Source organism: Myxocyprinus asiaticus, chromosome 43 (genome assembly GCF_019703515.2).
Source record: "Myxocyprinus asiaticus isolate MX2 ecotype Aquarium Trade chromosome 43, UBuf_Myxa_2, whole genome shotgun sequence".
Lineage (NCBI taxonomy): Eukaryota > Metazoa > Chordata > Actinopteri > Cypriniformes > Catostomidae > Myxocyprinus > Myxocyprinus asiaticus.
Genome location: NC_059386.1, coordinates 36465192 through 36492291, shown reverse-complemented (window position 1 = coordinate 36492291; position 27100 = coordinate 36465192). Strand labels below are relative to the sequence as shown.

The following is a 27100-nucleotide window of genomic DNA, read 5'->3' as shown; positions in this document are numbered from 1 at the left end:
ATATATATATATATATATATATATATATATATATATATATATATATATATATATATATATATGTATCAGTTTTATAATTTCGATCCTAACAAGCTACTTTTTGTGAAACATTTTGCTTGAAAAGTGAGCTTGTGCAATCTTTCGAACAGGTCACATGTTTTGATATTTTGTATCTAATGCACATTCATACACTTTTAACTGTGACTTTAGAGTCCAAAATACACTTGACGGCCACTGTAGACAACTTTGCAAAGTTCTGATACATTAAATGTGATCTTCAGGACAACAAAAACCATGTCCGAAATTGCGCAGTGCTCATTATAAACGTGAACCTCCGATCGTGTCTCACCCGCGCGCTGACCTCACTGGCACCTCCAGCGCTCTGCCAGTGGCGTTCGGAGGTGACTCATGTAAACATGGCATAGCCGGTGCTAAATGTCACACATCTGAGCTGTCAGTGCCAGCTCCTCCAGACCTTATAATCCTGATTAAAGTGGTTTCCCACAATCCTCACAGAGACTGACAGAGTCTGAAGAAGGTGGTCTGGGAATAATGTAGGAATGAAGCTTTAAAGGGAGAGAATTTAGAATGAACAGAGGTATTGATGGCCAAAGAAAGATTCTTGGATTTATTCAAGATCTGTGAATCATTTTATTTAACCAGTTCATTGAAATGAACCTTCCAAACAAACAGAGTTACTGAAATGAATCAGCTTTCCTAATTCATGTTTGTGACTTTGAATCAGTGTTGGTGAATATACTTTCAAACTGTAGTTTGTCAAGTTACGACATACACAGAACTTCCAGTAGTTAAACTACGGTCAAGACACACTTTTGAAACAGTAGTTAGCTGCACTACAAGTTACCAGAAAAGTAGCTAATTACATTGAAGCTACTTAACCTTGTGCAACCCCACGTCCACATGTGTGGACATTGTATTTTGGCTTTGTTATACTAAACACATAATTAAAATGAATAAAAACCTACTGCATACTGTTCACAAGACTCTAGACTGTCATTTAAGGGTTAAACTTCTGCCGCATCGAGTCACGTGACACAACAACATGACACTGATTAACTTGAAGCACTCCTACGGACGCAGCGCCAACAAAAGTGTCTCTGGTGAGAAACATCTTTAAGTGTTTTCATTGAAACCTATTTGGTTGTAAAGAGTAGCATCTCTAGTTTCGTTTGATATGCCACTTTAAAAAAATCGGTTTATTTTTTGTGCGTCAGCGCGCTGATAAACATGATGTCCACATATGTGGACACTGGCACCGCATTTCCTCAAAAGTAGAAATAACATGTAATTTTAAATAACTTTCAACTCTAACACATCTGTGGGTCATTTCGCTTCATTTTAATATACATTTGGTTATGTTTAATTTTGTTATCTCTGTGCAATACAAATCTATTCATTAACATAAGTAAATGCATTCCTATATTTACTGTACATTATCACATGGGTTCATCCAAAAGCTGAAAAATGTTGCTTTCAGAGGCTTTATATGGAGTTAGGATGAAAATAAGGTGCATTTCAAACTGTTCTGAGACCAGTGCAGACAGACAGCACACTGGAGGTTAAGTCATTCACTAAATAGGGAGCAAGGGAGCATCCTATAGCTCTCTATGCAGTTAAGTGCATTCACTCCTAAAATCTGATCAAAAGTTCAGTTTCAGGCTGCAGATGATGTTTGGATCACTCAACATGTTTGACAGACATGTGACAATGATAATCAGTACATAGATTCAGAATTTATAATGTATCATTTTATTTTAACATGGTTGACAGTGATTGGATGATGCTGGACATTACTTTGAATCTGAATTAATTATGCTAATTTCTGATGTAATGTCTGTAACGTCTAAAAACATGAATAATCAACACTCCTGGAAACATCATAAACTATTTGATGAAATAAATCTGACTTTTTATAGTTTAGTGTTATTTAAAATTTCACAACTGAGTCCCGCTGTCCACATATGAGGACATCAATTATTAGGAAAACTATTTGCTCTAGAAAAAAAAAAAAAAAAAGTTGCATGTTTATTAGTTGCTACTTGTTACAAATCAAAAAAGATAAATGTAAACAGCAGTCACACTCGGGTCTCAGGAGGTTAAGGGGGCAATTTCTTTATTATTAATTAAACAATATATTATTGTTATAATATTAAGAATTATAATTAAATATATTTTTTTTAAAACATCATGAGAACTAAATTATGGCGACAGCATCAAACTTGATCACATGAATTTGCACTAAATAAAATTATTAATGCTACAAAACAACCTTATCTATTGTTCTCTAATAATGCGTCTATATACATATATATCAATGTACATTATATTATATATATATATATATATATACACACACACACACACACACACACACACACACTTTATATTAAATTTATTATATGTATATTTTCGACATTTTTTTAATAAACTATTTATTTTATTTTATTTTTTTAAATCCCATGAAAAATAAAAATGCTACGCAGGGACTTCTACTATCACTAGGCCTACTGAGAGATCTAAAATTTTACATGAAGTTTTATTCAGATTCTGAATGTACCTGATGATGAATGAATCTGTGAATCGTTTGATTTAACCGGTTCATTGAAATGAACTATCCAAACAAACAGATTCACTGTTCCCACTGCAACTTCAGAGAGGAGTCCCTAGACACACACAAGTACACAGACTAGTGCGATTGATTATTCCTCACCCCTAGAATCTTCTGTTGACAGCGGCAGCATTCAGGAGCAAAGAACTGTTCGTAACAGTGTTCGCAGTACACGGATCCTCGCTCCTCCACAAACCCCACATCTGCCAGTGAGTTGTGACAGTGAGCACAGTTAAACTCCTCCTTGTGCCACGATTTGCCCATGGCCACCAGATACGGACCCCTACAAAACAAAAGAGACATTTATTTATCATTTTAAAGCATTGTATTTGAAATATAAATACTGTCTTCTATCCACAGTTTAATGTTCAGACTCAACTTTAAATAATCCACTGACTGGTTCACTAGTGTGAGTTTGGGGCGGCCCAATCTGTTTGTTGACCATTGGCAGAAAAGGATAGTCTCTTTGGAAACAGTCATTATCTGTTTGGTGCCTTTAGTGGCGCAGAAATTACACACTTCAGCTTTAACAATCAATAGGGCAAATATTGGCTGCACCTTTATGATTTCAGCCATGCCTCCAATAGCACAGGGGTTTTCAAATGTTTTGACGCCAAAGACTTTTCATGTATATAGACACATTTCTACTGTGTGAGAAAAATAGTAATATTATAAAGACAACATGTGATTTGCAAAAAATAATTTTAGATTGTCATTACCCTAAATCCAAATGAAAAGTACATTATATATATATATATATATTATTGCTAAAAGCATTACTGTCAACAGACTAAAATAGTCATGATTAAAGGTGCTGTAAGCTATTTTAGCCATTCTAGAATTTCCACAAGATGAGCCGTTTGATTAGCCACGCCCCCTTTCCAAAACCCGCACTCAAAATTGACCAAATGAGCTTTATTGAGACCGACACACGCAGAAATGTTGTTTAAAACAACAGCAGCAAAATAGCGCCCTCAACTGACAACTGTTATGAGCAACATGGCATGAAAAATGGCATTAAGCCTCAATAATTCGCAGCAACTACAATACTATGAGAACGCGTACGTTGAGAACACTTTTTAAAAATATTTTGTATGCACTTTTTCCCCCTGCAATAGCAGGCAATCAATATAAACAGCCTCAAAAATCAGGTTTTGTTACATAAAAACAAAAGGTGCACATTTAACAATAATCTACAATAAAGTTAAAGCTTTAGTTTACCAAACACTTAAACTCCTGACATTATTTACTCACCCTCATATTGTTACAAACCCATATGACTTTCTTTCTCGAGTGGAACACAAAAGATGCTGTTAGTCTCAGTCACCATTTCGCTTTGCATCTTTATCCATACAAAGTAAGTGAATGGCGACTGAAACTAACATTCTGCCAAACATCTCCTTTTGTGATCCATGAAAGAAAGAATGTCATACAGGTTTGGAACAACATGAGGGTGAGTAAATGATCACCGAAATAATTTTTCACTGACTTTAAAGTTTTTTACTTCAAGCGGACACGCCGTCTCAAAGCTGCAGTTAAATTGCTGTGTTCTCCGTGTTATGTTTAATGTGATATCAGAGCTGCAGTCTGTCCTGACACTGTGAAAACAGCTTTTTTGAGTGAGTCAATCTGGTATCAGTTCAGTTCAGGTAATGTGAGGATGAGGCAGGGACGCGGGTTACAAATCGCATGATTAGCTGAAGGGAAAACAACAGACACTGCTGATATCAAATGCTCAAAATGGAGAGTTTAAGCTTGGATGTCACGGACACTTTTGCCAGGAGACTGTGAGTCTATGCCCGGGCCGCGGCGGTGAAACGTAAACCGGTGCTCACACTCTCTGGGGGACGAGCCAAAAGAGTTCGCTCTGATAAACTGCACCCGGCATCACTGTCACGACAGATTAATCAGACGTTTTATTCTCTGTAAATGAAACTTCACACTAGACGAGATCCGACCACATACATGATCACACCAAAACTGACTTTGACTGTAAGCTTCTTCAAACCATAAAATGTACAGTTTTTCTGTAAGAAACATGTAAGTATTATGAATCAGTTAACCATTTTATGCATGTATTGCTTTGCCAATTTTGGAAAATTGCTAAATTGCAACAACAGATTTTCAAAATGTCATCATTGTTATATTTACACATGTAAACATTATCATTGTTACACTTGTGGTCTTCCCGGTCAAAAATGACCAGCCTATACAAAATTGCTTATAAATCTCTCATCATGCTATATTATTACCAAATATTGGATTAGATCTTTTTGTCAACTTGTTTTCTTAACACAGGTTTTGTATTTCTTTTTGGAATTCTTGATCGTAGGCCTCATTGACCTGAGCTTATGCTTTATTTTTTAGTGAAAAAAGGCATTATTTGTGGATAATTCAGGCAATATTAAATAAAATATGAAAACATTCTGTACTTTTTAATAACACTAGTGGGCTTTAAATTTTAACCAGGAATTTTTTTTTTTTTTAAATGCTTTTATTTTGTACAAAATGGCACAGAGTCACACTTGTGGTGTTCCCGGTCAAAAATGACCGGCCATTGAAAATGAATGGGGGAGATCAAAAATAAGAGAAAAATTAAGTGTTCAGGAGCATGTTCATCGATTAGATGAGCACATATGTGCATGTGTGCTTGCAAACTTAAGGGCCTCGGACCTGTGCACGCGCACATACACACCACGCACAAACTCAGAGTATTACATGTTTTCTTTTCCACAGAGACTAACTTTATTTTACCATGAACTGCATCCAACATCCATCCAACATTATCACAGACACACACACACCTGAACTTTTTTTGCCCCACAGTGACCCCTCTTAAATATAATCTTTCTTTCACCACACCTTTCAGACAAAATATTATGATAATGTGTTTTGGAATTTTCATGCTCTCACAAAGAAACAGATCAATAGCCACCACTATTTTCCACTATTGGGCCAGTGCGAGCCACGGGGACAATAGTTGGTGCCAACATCATAGGCTGGATACATATCCTGACAAGTTTGGCAAAACCTCGCCTTTGACATTGTACCCACCTAAATACCCAGTTGGCCTTGTTTGGCACTAGGGTAATTGGTGGGTCAAAGGCCATTGGCCCCAAGAAAGCCCCAAGGAGGCATAATGAAGCCCCGGAAGTGACAGTGGGAACGCAACTGGCCCTGGCATGCACTAGCACACCCTCATTTGGCCCGAAAGTGGAAACGTGGCTAATGTTTACTAATATACAGAAGCTTTCCTACAGCTAAGGTATATAAAGCCTCATAGGGCCTTGCTCATCATTCACTTTGTGGTAGCACAATGGCCAAGCAGTTCTGTGTGCATGAGGCTCTTGATCACATCCTTTATCAAGACACTAGACCACTTGCCCTGGTTCATTTCAAAATAAAAGTCTTGTTTTTTGTGATCTTCCCCATTCATTTTCAAGGCCAGTCATTTTTGACCAGGAACACCACAAGTGTGACTTTGACATATTTTTAAAGACTAAAAGTGTTTCAAAACAAACTTCCCTGTTAAAAATTAAAGCACACTAGTGTGATATATATATAGTACAGAATGTTTTCATATTTTATTTAATATTGCCTAAATTATCCACACATAATTCTTTTTTCACACAAGAATTAGATGCATAAGCTCAGGTCAATGAGGCCTACGATCAGAAAGTTCCAAAAATAAACACAAAACCTGTGCTAATTAAAAAGAAAACAAGTTGACAAAAAGATCGAATCCAATTTTTGGTGATAATATAGCATAATGAAAGATTTATAAACAATTTTAATAGGCCGGTCATTTTTGACCGGGAAGACCAAATTAGGTAAAAAAAAAAAAAAAAAAAATTAAAGACAGTACAAGGGTTAAGCTCTAAGGGTGTTTTAAAAGATTTCCTGTTTCAGTGGCATACCCAAAATTAAAGGCTAATAACATGACCAAAAAAAAAAAAAAAAAAAAAAAGAGGGTCGAGTGTTTCATATCATTGTAAAGAATACTTAGAAACCTAAGAAAACTTGATCCAGAAATCAACTTTTTTTCTTATTTTTCTGATTTGACATATCTCTGGGTGTAAATAAGGTAGCTCCGAAAAACAGCTTTGGTTTTGTTCCCAATCATGTCAACTATATCTGAGAAAAATGTTGTGTTGATACGACAAAGCAATAAAAAGTTATAGCATTACAAAAATAATTTATCTTAGTGTCCAAAAACATCTCCAAACAAATAAAACATAATAATCGTACATAAGAACTAATTACACATGCAAACACAACAATGACTAAAGGTTTGTATAGCATGCAGACATGATTTTAGTCATGAGATTTCACAGAATGAGTTTCATTCTGTGTCATTTGAGTCATCATTGAGTCTGTGTCATGTATTTGGCGCCATCTCCTGGTGGCCATATGTAACATTGTGCTTCATGTGGATTATCTAATGATCTATGCATCTGATTATCTTGTGTGTGGACTCATTTGAAAGATAATCACCTCCTCTAAGTAATGGTATATTCTGTTTATATTACATCAAGTTATAAGCAAAAAGGTGGCATACATGAAACATAATTGTCAAAGACATATACTTAGCTATTACTCACTATATTTTTGTCTGTGAGTAAAACAAATAGACTGGTTGTATTCTACTCTTTGAGAGCTTTCCAACAACATATGACACATGACTATTTAGTCAGTTTCATGTTTTTACCGATTACAATAATATGTACAGTGCAATTTTTTTTTAAAATAAATTATCAAAATGGAACACTTTTGATTTGTCTGCAAATTTCAAAGCACTTGTTCAGTTTTGGTCATAATGTCTACATGCATTAGAAAGTAGAGCATCTATGCTTTCAAACGAGACCTATTTTGTGTTGGTCAAGACTGTAGTTATTAATATTTCAACTATTTTTTTTTTCTCGTGGGCCCATTCGAGCATAAAGGGTTAAGTGAATCGGTTCTTTCAGACAGTTAATGTAAACGTACCGGTTAAAATAAATGATTCCTAAGATTTAGCCTTGGGAACTCATTTTAGTGAGTCTGTTCTTGTAAATAAACTTCAATTGAGCCCCGCACAGCCTTAAAGGGACTTTACCTTCATTCGTGAAGCAAAATAATTTGTTAATTGCTGCCGTTTTTACTACATTTTGACTCAGGGTATTTTCAAGTTTTATTACTTTACATTCTGAATGCATTTATATGTTCAATTTAATATTGTCGCCCTTATTTGTTTAATGCCACCACAATCTGAACTGCAAAATATTTAGAAATCTTCTTTAAATAGCTCCAATATAGTTAGCTACTTTTTGTTAGTTACTTGTAGTGACGATAACTACTTTTTTTTCAAGTGTAGACTGACTGTAGTTTAGCTACTTATGAGTAGCTTAACACACTATACCATGGTACAGATTGCATAAAAGTGCAATTGTATTGATTAAAAAGTGTTAAGATTGTACTGTTATTGTTAAGTGTTACAGCGGTGTAATTTCTGCACAAAACGGAATTGCAAAAGTAAAACACTGTTTTCAAACAGCTTTCCTGAATACACCCATCATCTAACATTGTTTGAACTAATAGACAGTCCCGTCCCCGACTCACGCCATTGGTTGAGTCAATGTTGTTGTGTTGGGCTGGATGGGTCAATCAAAACAAACAGAGGAATTTTTAAAACGCCACAGAGACAGTGTTTAAATCAAGCTACGAATGGCTTACTTAGAATTGTTATTACATATTAAGCTGGTATAGGAGACAGTATTTTAACATAAAAAACCCCCCACACAAATCAGCTTTAAATGTTATTCATTTTTTTTTTTTGTAAAAAAAAAAAAAAAAAATATCTAACCTGATGACCATGTTGCATTGGGCACACATGGGTGTGCGTGTGCCCGCGGGGATATGTTCGGCCCTTTGTACCAGCAAATCATCTTGGTCTTTGGGGTGAGCTTGAGGCGCGGGGCGATGCGGACCCTTCGGAACGCTGTTACTCACCCGTCCGAACGAGGGGCCCATCTGCGGCACAGGTGCACCTGCTTTGGGAAATCCTAATCAAAAAGAAAGAGATTTTAATCTGAGTGACCACTGGGTGAACTTTACCCACAACAGAGACTGTGTTACACAAGACAAAACTGTGAGCAGTAATGAGATCGCCCGATATTGTGCCCGGCCATGTAGCGTGACGGAAGGTGATGGAGAGTTCTAGTTAAGATACAAGAGATCTATCTCTACAGAAGAATTAATCTCTCAGGGGTTTGGAGGATTGAGCATCTGTGACCGGGACATCCACACTGGCCCGCTAGAAAACAAAGGATCACTTTACTCAGTCTAGAAAAAAAAAAAACATTCCCAGAGCGAGAGGAGACACCTGGCAAAATAATCTGCCCGTCTCGGGAGCTCTGGGAGCGGAAGGACAATCCTTCTCTTCTCTGTCTGCCTCCAGAGAGACAGCGGGGGTCAGAGGTCAGCGCACTGCGGTGGGTGACACAGAGCCGCTCATTCAGACGGGTGCTAGAATCAAAGCCGTGCAGGTCACGGAGCAAGTGCCCTCTTGATTTCCCCGTAACAGAGTGAAAATATGCTGAGTCAACGGATCTGTGAGAGGGGCCGAGGCGCAACTCACAGTCCGAAACCTGAAAAACGCTGCCTTTGTAGGCAGTATGTGGAATCTAATGTTTGAATTACATCCAGTCTATTAAGATACCTTCATCTGGTGTGCTTTTAAAGGCAGCAACACTAAATTATGTCTAAAATGGAGCAAATAAAAGTAAATAATAATTACCTTGGATGATTCCATTTGAACTGAGAAATGAGCATTGTAAGCATTAAAGGGATAGTTCACCCAAGTAAGAAAATTCTGTATTTATTTACTCACCCTCATACTGAAACAGAATGACAGCCTCAGTCACCATTCACTTTCACTGAGAAAAGATGCAATGAAAGTGAATGGTGATTGAGGCAAATGTTATGACTACAATCTCCTATTGTGTTCCATGGAAAAAGAAAATCATATGGGTTTGGAATGACATAAGGGTGAGTAAATTATGACAGAATTGTTATTTTTGATCAAACTATGCCTTTAATGTTTTCTTTTTTTTATCTCTAACGCTCATTCAAATGTATTATTATTTTTTTAATTATCTATTTATTTGTATAACTTTTTTTTTTTTTTTTTCCCAATGGTATTCGGTCATTTTTGACCAAAATAAATTTTTCCTCGTTTAATAAAAATGGTTTCCTTTATCCTGCCATCTGTAAAAAAAAAATAAATAATAAAAACAAAATAATAATAATAATAATTGGGCTTGATTTGATAAGTCCAAGTGATTGTAAAAAAACAACAACAAAAAAAGCAACACCTTTAGTATATGTGGTCAAAATTGACCCACCATTGAAAATGAATGGGAAATACCAAAAAAGAGCCATTTTTTTAAATCTGTCAAATACAATCAATAAATCAGCCACAATGCAGAAAAAACAGACAGAAATTACAGGGTGAGACTCTAAAACATCCTCAGTGCAAAACATACACACAAACACAAGAATGAACTGGTGAGACTATAACACAGATTTTTCTTTTCTTTTTTTTTTTTTTACGTTTACCAAAAAAACCCCGAATAAATCAGTCACAATGCTAAACACACACATTCAGAAATGAAGAGGTGAGACGATAACACACTCACAATTCAGAACACACACACACACACACACACACACACACACACACACACACACACACACACAAAGGGCATCAATAAGTGGAGATCTAGCCATCTTTTGGTCATTGTTGGCATTAAAAGTCATCTGTTGTTTTCCAGCTGATGACAGCAATCTGACACACACACAAACACACATATTTGCAAAACACATTTTTACTACAGAAAGTTTGAAATTGCAAAACGTTTACTCTGATTCTTCTGTTTTTATAATAATACAAGGTACGTCGGTACTGCCAATTTACCTTCTGGTCATAAAAAGACAATAAAAAAGAGAATTTTTTTTACTTTTCTTATCTTTTAATAATCCAAAACAATGCAAAACAAGTCAAATCGCAGAAATGTTTGATTTCTGTGGTTCATGTAAAGTATGTTGCGTTAATTTGCTTTTTTGGTTTCGAAATTGAAGCAAATGTTTTTTTTTTTTTTTTTTTTTTTTTTTTTAATAGAAATAGGCATAAACGAGGAGACAGCTTTTTCAAATATTCAAACTGGATATTCGTTTTATAGGCTACCCGTGAGTATAAATAAATAAACATGAGAAACTGAGCTGATTTTTTATTTTTTAATTTTTGTTTTTAAACAGTGAATAATAAAACCTGTCAAGAATCAGGTCATATTTCACCCAAAATCAAGACAGAAATATGAAATTATATTTTGCTTTGATTCTTTTGCATTGTGACATTACTTTTATGATAATTAACCCTTTAAGCTCTGAAGGTGTTTTTAAAGATTTCCTGTTTCACTGGCATACCCAAAATTAAAGACTTATAACTTGACAAAAAAAAAAAAAATTACAAAAAAAAAAAAAAAAAAATACGAGGGTCTAGTGTTTGGTACCACTGAAAAGAAAAGTTTAAATTTTTTATGATATAGATTATGATACATTCTGAGACTCTCAGCCTAAGAAAATGCTGAAAAACGTATTTTCTTATTTTTCTTATTTGACATTTTATATCTCTGGGTGTAAATAAGGTGGCTCGGAAAAACTGCTTTTGTTTTGTTCACAATCATGTCTGTATCTGAGAAATGTTTTTGTTGATACGACAAAGCAATCAAAAGTTATAGCATTAAAAAAATTATTTATCATAGTGTCCAAAAACATCTCCAAACAAATAAAACATAATAATTGTACATAAGAACTAATTACACATGCAAACACAACAATGACTAAAGGTTTGTATAGCATGCAGACATGATTTTAGTAATGAGATTTCACAGAATGAGTTTCATTCTGTGTCATTTGAGTCATCATTGAGTCTGTGTCATGTATTTGGCGCCATCTCCTGGTGGTCATATGTAACATTGTGCTTCATGTGGATTATCTAATGATCTATACATCTGATTATCTTGTGTGTGGGCTCGTTTGAAAGATAATCACCTCCTCTAAATAATGGTATGTTGGACATTTTATGTTCCATTTATTTTTCATGAAGTTATAAGCAAAAATATGGCATATAAGCAACACCAACATAATTGTCAAAGACATATATTTAGCTATTACTCGCTATATTTTTGTGTCTGTGAGTAAAACAAATAGACTGGTTGTATTCTACTCTTTGAGAGCTTTTGAGAGCTCATTCTCATTACTATAAAGGAAACATTTTAAAATATTTATGCATCATGGTAGTATATGTGGTACTGCTTTTAACTGTCAAAAAACAATAAAAAAAAAATGATGAGAATTACAAAAACGTTGTCCAGATGCTTAAAAGAATATTCTGGGTTCAATACAAGTTAAGCTCAATCAACAGCATTTGTGGCATAATGTTGATCACCACAAAAGATTATTCTGACATCCTTTTTCTTGAAAAAAAAGGCAAAAATGGAGGTTACAGTGAGGCACTTACAATGGAAGTCAATGTGGCCAATTTTTGGAGGGTTTAAGGTAGAAATGTGAAGCTTATCATTATATAAAAACACTTACATTAATTATTCTGTTAAAACGTGTGTATTATTTGAGCTGTAAAGTTGTTTAAATCATAATTGTTACAGTCAATTTAGGGTTTCAGGGTTTGTTGACATTACATCATCATTGCAACAAAATTGTAAAATTGTCTATAACTTTCCACAGATGCGGTTAGTAAGTGATTTTCTCACACTAAAATCACATATTGTTTACGTCTTGTGTCTATACTTTTAAAACCGTGAGTATTTTAACGTTTACGAATTGGCCCCATTGACTAAATAAATGAATAACTCTGTGCTGCTCAGCTGAGATGAAAGCTGATAAATTTGAATGAAAAGAGTAGTTTAAAATAACAATTATATTTAAATATTTAATAGTGTCATTTTTCTTTTCACCCTTTTGTTAGGTAAGCACTGCTTACCTTGCTTATATGGACGGCACATCCCTAGGGCACATTCAATAAGCTACTCAGTAATGTAAAAAGCTACTATGGGAGCTATTGGAGTATTTGAAAGTCTCAATGGGCGGCGATCACAGGACGCAGGTCTCTCCGAGAAATGAGGCCCATCTGCTGCATGAGATGCCGGACGTCCTGTTCTCTCTTCACTTGAGAGGAACACTTCTAATCTCACAGTTGCTGGACTGCATGTCCTCACTGAGCGTCTGGAATCAATCAATACGATGGGCTTTAATTGAAGAGATCCTCTCGCAATGAATGCATCCGCCACCCCTGACAATGACCCAAAGCTGCACATGCACAACAGGTCAGTGACTCAGTTGGGGGGTAGACAAGGCGGGTGCGGACCATTTGGGATTGAGCAAACGAGGAATTTTAATGCGCCTGCCCAACGCTGCAGTTCATTTAGTGCATGTGGCGTAGTTCCAGTGGCCAATGGCCGTTTACTCAGAGGCCGTGCGACTGTGAGGCACACATACATATTAAACAGAGAGATACCTGTGTTCCCGCGCTCTCTCGCCTGTCAGCAACCTGCTCTTAAGACCCCTGAGAGAGGCATGCTGGGTAAACACGAGGTCTCACATGCTGCATACTGACAATAAGCCAACACTACAGCAGTGACTCCAGATTTAACATTGGACGTCAAGTGGCCAAAATTGTTTATCATACAAAAGTAAACAATAATATCTTTACAAATATTACCATGAACTACGAGTACAAAGTTAAAGAGCTTCTAAGAGGACAGGGCGGAAATTGTATTTCTGAAATAGTTTTGCATGCCCTCGCAATAGTTTGCTTTCTCTCTGAATACATTTACTATGGTTTAACTAAAATAACCATATTTTAACCTTGATATTCATAGTAATAGTAGACCTACTAATACAGGAAAACAAAAACTATGGTAATACAAATCATAATTTTGTGGTTATTTTGATATGGTAACCACAAGATTATCCATGATTAATCCATAGTAAAACCAAGGTTACTATATAAATACAGTATACTGCATTTAAACCATGTTTTCTGCCAAAAAAACATGGTAACTTAATTTTTCATAGTTGCTACAATATTACTACAGTAAAACCATGGTTTCTGTCAAAATAAAAAAAAAAATAATAATAAATAAATAAATAAATAAATAAATGGTTAGCCTAAAACAATCATGGTTACTACAATATTATTATATAAAAAATATGTTTTCCGCCAAAAACTATGGTTACTTCAGTCTACAATACTGGTAGCACTTTATTTCAAGGTTACATTTGTTAGTAAATGCATTAGGTATAATTACCAATGAACAAAATATTTTTTACAGTATTTATTAATCTTTGTTAATGTTAATTTCATTGTTCATGTTAACATATCCGACTTTTGATTTAGATTTTTAAAAATGATATGTTGAAATTAATATTAACCAAGTCTAATAAATGCTATAAAAGTATTATTCATTGTTAGTTCATGTTAATTAATGTTGTTTACTAATGTTAACAAATGTTACCTTATTTTTAAGTGTTACCACAATAGTACTATAGTAAAACCATAGTTAAACTATGGTATTTGCATAGTAAAACCACGATATCCAGAAAATTATGATTACTACCACCATCGTTTTTGTTTACCTGTGTTATCACTGTGGTTTCACTACAATTTCATGGTTAAAAAATGGTAACTGTAGTAAAAAATTTGTTTACATTTATTGTGCGGTAACGCAAAACTATAGCGAGGGAACGCAAAATTATAGCGAGGGAACGCAAAACTATAGCGAGGGAACGGGAACGCAAAACTATAGCGAGGGAACGCAAAACTGTTGCGATGGAATGCAAAACTATAGCGAGGGAACGGGAACGCAAAACTATAGCGAGGGAACGCAAAACTATTGCGAGGGAACGCAAAAGCGAGGGAACGGGAACGCAAAACTATAGCGAGGGAACGCAAAACTGTTGCGAGGGAACGCAGAAGCAAAACTATAGCGAGGGAACGCAAAACTGTAGCGAGGAAACGCAAAACTGTAGCGAGGGAATGGGAATGCAAAACTATAGCGAGGGAACGCAAAAGCGAGGGAACGGGAATGCAAAACTGTTGCGAGGGAACGCAAAACTATAGCGAGGGAATGCAAAAGCGAGGGAACGCAAAACTGTTGTGAGGGAACGCAAAACTATTGCGAGGGAACGGGAACGCAAAACTACAGCGAGGGAACGCAAAACTATTGCGAGGGAACGGGAACGCAAAACTATAGCGAGGGAACGCAAAACTGTTGTGAGGGAACGCAAAAGCGAGGGAACGGGAACGCAAAACTATAGCGAGGGAACGCAAAACTATAGCGAGGGAACGCAAAACTGTTGTGAGGGAACGCAAAAGCGAGGGAACGGGAACGCAAAACTATAGCGAGGGAACGCAAAACTATTGCGAGGGAACGGGAACGCAAAACTATAGCGAGGGAACGCAAAACTGTTGTGAGGGAACGCAAAAGCGAGGGAACGGGAACGCAAAACTGTAGCGAGGCAACGCAAAACTGTAGCGAGGCAACGCAAAAGCGAGGGAACGGGAACGCAAAACTATAGCGAGGAAACGCAAAACTGTTGCGAAGGAACGCAAAATTTATCATAATAATTCCACCAAACATGATTTGTGGTACATGTCCCATGATTCCTTCCACAAAAAAAAAAAAAAAAAAAAAAAGGTCACTGCAGGTTTACTATAGTGAAACCATGGTTAATTTTCATAAGGGCAAGTTTTTTAGGTGGAAAGTGAAAACCATGGTTTTAAAAACTTGTACTTTTACCACAAATTAACCATGGTGTTCCTAAAAAGTACAAGTGTAGTAACCATATTTTTTTTAAAACCATGGTTTAGGTTTCCCAGTGTTCTAACTGTAGTTTTACTATGAATATCAAGGTTAAAATATGGTTACTGCCCTAGCACCTACATTGGAGTAGAGTGTATACTGGTATGTTGAAATTGTATTTTGCGTTTTTGAGCTGTCTTTTTATTATTATTATTTTACTATTATTTGGTTAATCTGTAATTTGGGAAAAATCTATAAATATGTTATTACTATATTTATATATACGGTTACAGTAGTAAAAGCATGGTTAATATCGTAAGGGATGAATAAATGTATTACGAAGGAACCCAAAATAATTGTGAGGCAATGCAAAACTATTTCAAAAAATGAATTCCCTCAATGTCCTCTAAGGGGCTCCGTAGTACAGCTCCAACAATATCCAAAATGATAAACATGAAATAGGCTGACAAGTTGGTTTTCTTGATTTTCGATGGTTTCATGCTCTCAGTAATAATTCACTGTTGCACAAACCATATTAATCTCATGTAATCTATGACCTTGTGTAGTTTCGTTCATGTTTTGTGAAGAGCAGTTCATGTCACACAACCTGTCCATGTTAACATCAGTCTAATCTGATGAACTTCTACCAAGAGACTGTAGAGTTTGAATGGATGCATGGCCTTTGATGTCAACAACAAAAGATATAGGAAGCATTTTCTCCTCTATTTTGCTATCCTAACTACAGGATACAGAATTAAATGGACAGTTGCGTATTATTATTTGCATTTATAATGCATTTACGTGACCCCATCAGAACAGACCATCAGTCAAGAAGCACTACTGTAAAGGACCCAAACACAGAGTGCATTAATAAGACCGTTTGGTCCCCAAAGTAAATATTTACTCTTGGACCGTGCAGCGTTCCCTGTGGAGAGCCAAACCAACACCACCTCTGGTGACTCAGCACTCATTCATATGGAAAATATGTCTGCATGATTTCATAAGCCATTTCACTGTGAACCTGTATGTAGGTGTAGCATACAATACAGCTCTCTTTTAAAAAATCTATGAGCTCAGAGCGAAGCATTAAGATCAACAAAGAAACACAACGCTTCCACCTGCAGGACAAATGAGGAGTGACGCTCTTGCTGAAAATGGAATTGGAATACACTTAATAAAAAACATATAAAGTGCCTAAAATACCCTTTAGCTGCAACTATATTTTATAATATAATAAGGCGTGAAATTGCACATACAATTGCATGAAAATACTTGATATTCTTTTAATCCATTTTCAACAATTAGAGCATATATTGCCAAAAAGAAAAATAATATACTTTATCAAATATATATAAAATAACTTATTTTAATATTAAAATAACTATAAAATGAAATAACTATTATGAACATTAAATATACAGACAGAATGAGGAAATATAACTAAAACACACCTGCAGTGTTCCCAGACTGCCAGTTTTTGGTTGTAGTTGGTGTGACGCCGTTGCCCTGTCGAGGGGCTCCAGCGGGGGTTTTGGTCATAGTTTTGACTGAAGATGTTGCATGAGAACTGGGCTGAACATCCTCATCCACCTCCCTGAAAACAGATAAGACAGAGAGACTGACCTACTGGACAGATACAGCAAACTACAGACACAAAACTATTCAGCAATTCCTCAAATTTGAATCAGTGAATTTCTGGAATGGCAAAAATGTACGTACAGCATTCAGAATTGAAATATTGTAAACAAGATATATATGGGGGGGCAAACAGGAAATAATTATATAAAAGCGGAATATATACTTGAAAGTCTGAATATATTTGTATAAAATAATTTTTTGATCAGGCTTACTGATAGACAAGCTTTACATTTCCATATCTGACTAAAACTGTTAACATGCTTCATATAATTATTTGTTTGACACCATGATTGTCATAATCAGCCAGCTTTCCACATATAACAAGCTTTTTATTGTATTTATTTATTTTGTCTGCTTCATCAATTTCTTGCTGGCCGGGTTTGGAAGACTAATGGGGTCCTTAATCACAGTCAGTTCAAAAATGGCAGACTTGTCTAATTATTTTGAAGAATTACAATCTTTTGCTTTTCACAAGGACAGCTTAATCTGTGCATGTTAGAAAGAACCTTGAAGACCATATAAATATCATTATGGCATTAATGGATTGCCAGACACAACTGGAAATGTGCTAGATGTCTTAATGCAGAAAAACACTCTAATTGGTCTGGATAACTGATTTGGATCATCATTGTACAGTACGGAATTTTTTAGACATGGGATCTACTTTTAATTACACTTTTATTTAAGAACATCTGTCTATGATCATGCCTGATCATAAAGTTATAACTATCAGATTTATACTTGTATATTCAGGATTTACAACTATATATTCAGAATTATATTTATATACTCAGATTTATATTTATATATTCAGAATTATGTTTATATACTCAGATTTATAAATATTATTCTGAATATATAAATATAATTCTGAATATAAAAACATTTATATAAATATTCAGATTTATATTTATATATTCAGAATTATATTTATATACTCATATTAACAACTAAATATTCAGAATTATATTTATATACTCATATTAACAACTAAATATTCAGAATTATATTTATATACTCATATTAACAACTAAATATTCAGAATTATATTTATATATTCAGAATTATATTTATATATTCAGACTCAACTAAATATTCAGAATTATATTTATGCATTCAGAATTATATTTATAACTAAATATTCAGAATTATTGTTATATATTCAGAATTATATTTAAATATTCAGATTTACAACTAAATATTCAGAATTATATTTATATATTCAGAATTATATTTATATACTCACATTTACAACTAAATTATATTTATATATTCAGAATTATATTTATATACTCAACTAAATATTCAGAATTATATTCATATATTCAGAATTATATTTATATACTCAGATTTACAACTAAATATTCAGAATTATATTTATATATTCAGAATTATATTTATATATTCAGACTCACAACTAAATATTCAGAATTATATTCATATATTCAGAATTATATTTATATACTCATATTTTACAACTAAATATTCAGAATTATATTTATATATTCAGAATTATATTTATATACTCATATTAACAACTAAATATTCAGAATTATATTTATATATTCAGAATTATATTTATATACTCATATTTTACAACTAAATATTCAGAATTATATTTATATATTCAGAATTATATTTATATACTCAGATTTACAACTACATATATGACTACAACATTTTCAGAATGACAACCATATGTTCAGGATTTACAACTAAATATTCCGATTTATATTTGTATATTAAAGATTTACAACTATATAATCGGACTTATATATAGTATATATTTGGATTATATATATATATATATATATATATTTACACACACACACACACACACACACACACACACACACACACACACACACACACACACACATACAACCTGACAGAACTTGAGAGGATCTGCAGAGAAGAATGGCAGAAAATCCCCAAATCCAGGTGTGCAAAGCGTGTCGCATCATACCCAAAAAGATTTGAGGCTGTAATCGCTGACAAAGGTGCTTCAACTAAGTACTGAGTTAAGAGTCTGAATACTTATAACAATGTGATATTTCAGTCAGATGCTTCACATCTGAAACCTTTCAGTAGATGACTGGATTCATTTGAATGTCACTTTACTATCATGTATAACTTGATTTTCATGCAATCGTGAGGTCAGACCGCAGAGATGACGCTGCATAAACTCAGAAGTGGATCAGTGACTCACTAAATAGAATTTCACTCACATGTGACAGGAAACAATGTTAAACAGTCCCTGTAAGAGGCAGTTAAGCATCAATGTGCACATATGCCCTCAACAATGATACAGACCATTCCACGGATGTGATTCTGGCTCTGACCCACATCAAAAGACAATCATAAGCAGATTGGTCAAATTAAAGCGTCCGGTCAGCGCAGCAGTCCCATATGGTTTGATAATGAAGAAAATGAGTGCCAGCAAGATTCTAGATCCAGTATTATATATAGCCACAGTATTTTGTGTACCGGTGCTGTTGACAGGTTTATGATAGTTGCATTTTTCCTACAGACAGCAGCGGCGAGTGAAGATAGTGTGTTGCCGCAGTCTGGAGCTCGACATGTGCAAGAAACACACGCCAGGGGTCACGCAGGGCACATATGCACACACCAGCTGCTTACATGCATCTAATACATGGCCGTAACAACAACAGCAGGTGACTATGAACTCTGAGCTCATCTTGAATTAATTTTACCCACAGAAAGCCGCCATACGGCTGAATTAACAGACTTTAATCTGTACTGAATCAATCTGTTATTGCCTGTGGCTAGCAGTGAAGGTACATTACATATAATACAAGTATTCATATATAATAACCCCTACTTTAAGGTTTTCTACTCTTAAAAGCCATACATTCCATATAGCTCTACTGTAAGCTCCATTTCCCTCAGTGTTAAGCTTGACATTTTGTTCTAAGTGTTTTTTGGCCCCTAGAGACTAATGTGACTATTAAAATTAATTAAGTGAGAGAAAGAGATGGACAGGTGCCCAGAAGTGAGAGTCACATCCATTATTGATATTTACCAATACATAAATATTAGAAATGATCCATCATAAAGAGAATCTTACAACTCTATAAAAGGTTTGTTGGAAAAAGCAGATGAGTGACAGAAAGATCTCCACACATAACAAGCTGGAGCAGCTGATCAGTGATCGCCAATCAAAAGTCAGATATTTTTTACATTTCTGTACAGAATCTGTGCTGTATTAGTGCTGATTATATGAGCTAATTTTATCTTTGTATAATTATGCATACTTAATACATGTTTAAAAGGTATAGTTCACCCATACACGGAAATTCTGTCATTATTTACTCACCCTTATGTTGTTCCAAACCCATTTGACTTTCTTTCCTCGTTGGAACACAAAAGGAGATGTTAGGTGATGAACGTTAAGGTGTTAACAATCCGCACGATGGTCTTCCGGTGGCAAAGAACTCCCCCTCGTTGATTTCGCATGGAGTTCAAGTTTGGTGAACCTTGCGGCGAACTTTCGCCGCGTTGACAAATAGAAAGCTGCTTGATTTGGCAGTGACCACTGAGTGGGCGGTGCTTCATACACAGCTACACTGAATATACACAATGGACAAAGATATCATTTTAGCGTTGATTTCTTTCTTTTTTTACTTAACTCTGCCAGAGTATGAAGTGCAGCATTAAAAAGAGGTTGCTTGGCAGTTCTTTTTCTGCTGATTTCACACACGCTCAGCATACACCCACGTCATCTTCGCCCGCGGAATTACGCCGTGCAAATGTATGTGTGACCGTGCCTTTAGCCTCAGTTACCATCTACTTTTATCACATCTTTTCCCATGCAATGCATGTAAATGAAGACAGAATTTCCATTTTTGGATGAACTATCCCTTTAAGTGCAGAAGACCTACATAGAGTATACAAACCAAACTACTAATCGACGTAATCAATTCTAATTGGCCTATATTTGGTCATTCTGTTTCAAAATCCATTTGGCAGCGGATAATACACATTTCCTGTTTTCCAATATTACAGAGTGAACTGCTATTTGGTGTACATTGCATTTGCTATCATTAAACTGAATTATAAATATATCAGAATGCTATCAACCATCAGCATCTGCATTATCAGCCAACGACAACACCAGATTTTCAAAAATATGTGTCGTTTAACAGTCAAGAGTTCAGAAGATGAAAAGGAAACACAGAGGAGAGAATATAGACACATCAAGAGCAGAAAGACAAAAGATAAAGCTTTATTGGAACATTAAGGCAGAAATACTAGCATATCAGAGCAAGAAAGAAGCTCAAAGAACCCTTTGGAATTAGCTGGTTTTCTGCATTAACTGGTCATAATACGTGATCTCATTTTCATCAAAGTCGTTAACCAGAAATTAATTTATCCCTTCGATGATGGCAAGCGGTCCAGACCCCAAAGTAGCAAAACAGCCCCACATGAGCTTCATTCATGGTGTCCTGCCATGGACACCATACCTGTGTAATGTTTTCCATATAGCAGACTCATGAACAGAGATGTTAATCAGTTTCAATGAATCCTTCAAGTTTTTAGCTGTCAATCTAGGGCAGGGGTTTTCAAAGTCAAAGACAGTGGGCCTCCCTTGTGACACACCGTACACAATGGCCCCCCCTTTGAGTCATCTTGGCTGGATGGCCACTTCTAGGGGGAGTACCCACAGTACTAAATCATCACCATTTATAGAACATTTATCTAACTGTGGACAGATGAATATCTAAGCTCTTCCAGATAACCTTTTAACCCATTCCAGCATTATGCAAAGCAACAATTCTTGATCGTAGGTCTCCTGAGATCTCTTGTTTGCAAGGCATCGTCCACGTCAGCAGATGCTTCTTGTGAATAGTAAACTCAAAATGTTTGAGTGCTTTTTATTAGTCAAAGAAGCCCTAACCCACACCTCCAATCTTGTTTCATTAACAGGGATGCCAGGTTTGCCGACTCCTGGCTGTGATTAACTTTTGTTGACGTCATTAGCCTAGGGGTTCACATACTTTTTTCCAACCTACACTGTGAATCTTCATATGATGTATTCGGTATGTACAAGAACAATACAATAATTTGTGTGTTATTAAAGCAAATTGTGTTTGTTCATTATTGTAACAGATGAAGATCAAACCAGATTTTAAGACAAATTTATCCATAAATGCAGGTAATTCCAAAGGGTTTACATACATTTTCTTGCCACTGTAAATTCATTTCAGAAAGTTTATATGCAAGCATGAAAATACAGAGGAAACAGAAAAAGAAAACAGACTGAGCTGGAAGCAAAAGTGGATCTCGATCATGCAAAGAAAAACAGACAACCGGAACTTTATATGAACTGTGAGGTAACTATCTTCTATAACAGGGGTTCTCAACAGGGGCGGTACTGCCCCCCAGTGAGCGTTCAAAGGATGCCAGGGGGCGCTGCATTAGGTTACAAACGGGGGGCGTTTATCAGTCATGTTAACCAAATCTATTGTCAAGTTCCTCTTTGCATTAAAATTTTTATATCTAGACTCCATTATACAGGTTGGTATGCATTTGTACTGCAGTTCTTCTGATTCTGAAGTCTAGCGATGCATCTGAAGTATCTGGTTTAACAGTGTCAAATAGACAGGCGAAGTCACAACCTCGGCTAATGCGCCTGTATGACTCTGTAGATGGATACGGCTCAAATGGACAGAGCAGTGCGAGCGCAAAGCAGGTGCGTTTTTACTCAAAGACCGGTCTCGAGGTCTTAAACGCGCACCTCTGATCATTGCGGCGCTGCAAGAACCAGTAAGAGGGGCCTGGGTAGCTCAGTGGTAAAATACGCTGGCTACCACCCCTGGAGTTCGCTAGTTCGCTAGTTCGAATCCCAGGGCGTGCTGAGTGACTCCAGCCAGGTCTCCTCAGCAACCAAATTGGCCCGGTTGCTAGGGAGGGTAGAGTCACATGGGGTAACCTCCTCGTGGTTGCTATAATGTGGTTCGTTCTCAGTGGGGCGTGTGGTGAGTTGGGCGTGGTTACCGCGGTGGATGGCATGAAGCCTCCACACGCGCTATGTCTCCGTGGCAACACGCTCAACAAGCCACGTGATAAGATGCGCGGGTTGACAGTCTCGGACGCGGAGGCAATCAATACGCAACCACAAGGACTTAAAAAGCACACTGGGAATTGGGCATTCCAAAAAGAAAAAAAAAAGTGAGAAGCACGGCGCAAGACGCGGAAACCATTTGAATTCGGCACAGAATTCTACATGACCACACTTGAATTTACTATAGCAACACTAACTGTACTTTAGGCAGAAATAGATTCATAATACATATATCACTACTTCAGCTCTATTATAGGCTACATTAGGGGAGTGAAGGAAAACAAACATTTTTGTTACAACTTTTAAATGTATATATTTTGTATTTATTGTTTTTACATGTGTTTAGAATAGGCCTACTGTTTGTAATTACAAAAATGCCATAATTTGTTTTATAGAAATCATGTTACATCTAACCACAGTAGTGAAGAAGATCCATACTAAGGTCTTGTTACAAATACCACAGTTAAAACTATACAAATAAATAAATAAATACATTTAAAATTTCGTAAGGGCAAATGCAAAATACACTTTCTTTTAATTTTTTTATTTTTTTTAGATTAAACAGAAATGCGGAAAAAAAAATAATATATAAATATATTTTTTATTTTTTTTGAGTGTAAGAAAATATAACTGATTTTATTTGCCTTCAGAAATTCCAAGAGATGACACATTTGAATCAATAAGAACCTGATGAAAGGAGTTAATTCAGTCACATAAATTAGGTGTTAACTTGTTACTTTTTATAGATGTTATAGATAACCTTACTGTTGTTGATACGAGTAAATGTACATCTACATCAAACACTGTAATGTAGAATGAGCATTTCAGTGGGACCAAATATGCAATATTATTGGTCTTTTCACTTATTTTTGAAACATACTAACAATACCACTTTTATTATTAGTTTCTGTCTTTGCATTTTCATTTTATAGACCGCAGATATAGCCCTCCATCTGCTTGAATTCAAGAAACGCAAGGTTTGGTCTCACATTCGTGACGCGTAAGCATGCTGAATTCATTATCAAAAATGTACAATTATTCAATGCATCGAGCAAATTCAGCAAATAACACAAATATTGAGTTTTGTGTTTTTTTCTTCTTTTTTTTTTTGGCAACACAAAGTCTCCGCTTTCAAATTATTTCACATAATTTGGGGGGGTTAGGTAATGAAGTAGGGGGTGTTCATCAAAAAAAGTTTAAGAACCACTGTTCTATAACATACGTGTCTCTAGAAAACATCAAACATCGTTCATCCGAAACGCGTAAAGCCGCAAACCCTGACACTTTTACACACACACACACACACATAAATAACACACATCTTCCTCTATTATCCTGTTTGACAGACGTTTGGAGGTGAACGAGGAATATTTATCTAACGTGAGCTGCTGGATTCAGGGACTGGAAGACTTTGCATCAGATTCTACTGTACGTTGAGCATTCGGGCCGATACATCGTGATGCCAGTCTCTCAGTTTGTTGTACTGGGGCCGAACCGACTCTGGGTCCACTTTATTCACCCTGCCACCACGATGATGGAGAGAGAGAAACAGCAAATAAAGAGTAATAAATTCATGAATTCAGCTATTTTATTGTAAACTGATTATTTTGACATGTGTGATAAACCTTAGCACATGATAACATGGATCAGGACATCAACTGGTGACCTAATACTGTACCGAAGTTGTTTAGCATGTAAAATATCAACACAAATGTCCATAAAAGTGTTCAACAATATGCATACTAACTGAGTGTTTCCTGAAGCTGCACTGAGCCACATGTTTTCCTCCTGTTCCCATAGTCAAATGGTTTTGGAAAAAGCAGCCCTGATTACCTAAAATCCCATTTAATTACCAACAATTGCACTAAACGACGGGGCAGTTTAAGGCATTGCTCTGGTCAGGGAGATTACGACTAATCAGGACACAGGATCTTCTGAACTATAGTGAAGTTTTCGGCCTAAAACACCAGAAAGTTCTTCTGTTTTCATGTGGTTTGTGCACGAATCAGAACAATAATATCTGCTCTAGGCATTGAACACACAAGGCTTCAGATCAGAAACACAAAGCCACACTCGTGTTTGGAGTACCAGCAGACATGAACTTACTTCTTTCCGGACCGATTCTCCTGGGCTTGATCTACCAGAGAGAAATTAGAGAGAATGAACAAACTGTGTTTGAGGACAGACTTTACAAAAGTGAAAAGGAAAGATTCATATGAAAAGATAGCTCACATACTACGAGTCTTTAGAAGAACATTGCAAATGTTTAGGTTTTGGAATACAGTATAATTGCCACTTTAATAAGACTCTTGATTAAGTAAATAAATAAATAAAAACTCTAACAGGGTATCAAGTCCAGTATCACACTGAAGGGGTTTATTTTGCAATAATGACCGACAAATTAACATTATGCTGCTTATTATCTGGCTACCGATAAAATAAATAAATACATGGACATGAAATATTGATTTGAGATGATTTTAGTTTTTTTACATGAGAAGGAAATTTGTAATTTTTTAATACATTTTTCTTAATCATTTTTTATCTTGTAACATTCTTGAAACAAGATAAATTTACTTGAGATTGATATTAACCCTTTAAGCTCTGAAGGTGTTTTTAAAGATTTCCTGTTTCAGTGGAATACCCAAAATTAAACGCTTATAACTCGACTAAAAAAACAAAAACAAAAAACAAAGAAAAAATAAGGAGGGTCAAGTGTTTACTATCATTGTAAAGAAAACTTTCCACATTTTTTAATGATATAGATTATGACACATTCTAAGACTCTCAGTGTTAAGAAACTGCTGAAAAATCACAAATTTAGCCAAAAATGTATTTTTTTTTTTAACTTATCTTTCTTATTTGACATTTTATATCTCTGGGTGTAAATAAGGTGGCTCTGAAAAACTGCTTTTGTTTTGTTCCCAATCATGTCAACTGTATCTGAGAAACATTTTGTGTTGATACGACAAAGGAACCAAAAGTTATAGCATTACAAATATAATTTATCATACTATCCAAAAATGTCCAAAAGCCTCTTGAAAAAAAAAAGAAAACTAATAATGGTACATAAGAACTAATTACACATGCAAACACAACAATGACTAAAGGTTGCACAGCATGCACACATGATTTTAGTAATGAGATTTCACAGAATGAGTTTCATTCTGTGTCATTTGAGTCATCATTGAGTCTGTGTCATGTATTTGGCGCCATCTCCTGGTGGTCATATGTAACATTGTGCTTCATGTGGATTATCTAATGATCTATACATATGATTATCTTGTGTGTGGGCTCGTTTGAAAGATAATCACCTCCTCTAAGAAATGATATGTGATATTTTATGTCCCATTTATATTTTCTGAAGTTATAAGCAAAAACGTAGCATATAAGCAACACCAACATAACTGTCAAAGACATATATTTAGCTATTACTTGCTGTATTTTTGTCTGTGAGTAAAACAAATCGGCTGGTTGTATTTTACTCTTTGAGAGTTTTCCAGCAACATATGACACATGACTATTTGATCAGTTTGATGTTTTTACTAATTGCAATAATATGTGCAGTGCAAAATTACTAATACATTATCAAAACAGAACACTTCTGATTTGTCTCCAAATTTCAAAGCACTTGTTCAGTTTTGGTCATAACGCCAACAGATACATTTATCTGAGAAGCAAAAAATGCATAAGATATTAAGAACTGTTTTCAGAGAATATGTCTTAAGTTATATGTTTATATATCTTACCCAACTGGATTACCCCATTAAGATATTAATGATTGATGATTTTATTACATAATGATTGGGTTCCTGTAGCTCAACTGGTAGAACATGGCACCAGCAATGCCAAGATAATGGGTTTGATTTCCAAGGAACACATAAACTG

At 35.4% G+C, this 27100-nt stretch overlaps 1 protein-coding gene across 3 annotated transcripts in view; it reads right to left on the bottom strand.

The window, feature by feature from the left end:
• pdlim5b (PDZ and LIM domain 5b) overlaps positions 1–27100 on the bottom strand; it is a 109191-nt gene that overhangs the window by 5053 nt on the left and 77038 nt on the right. For all 3 annotated transcript variants that reach the window (XM_051686057.1, XM_051686060.1, XM_051686059.1), the window contains 4 exons: positions 25319–25349; positions 16941–17083; positions 8472–8670; positions 2732–2912 (listed from right to left, as the gene is read on the bottom strand). In XM_051686057.1, the coding sequence (XP_051542017.1) occupies positions 2732–2912; positions 8472–8670; positions 16941–17083; positions 25319–25349 (554 nt within the window). The remainder of the gene's footprint in view (positions 1–2731; positions 2913–8471; positions 8671–16940; positions 17084–25318; positions 25350–27100) is intronic.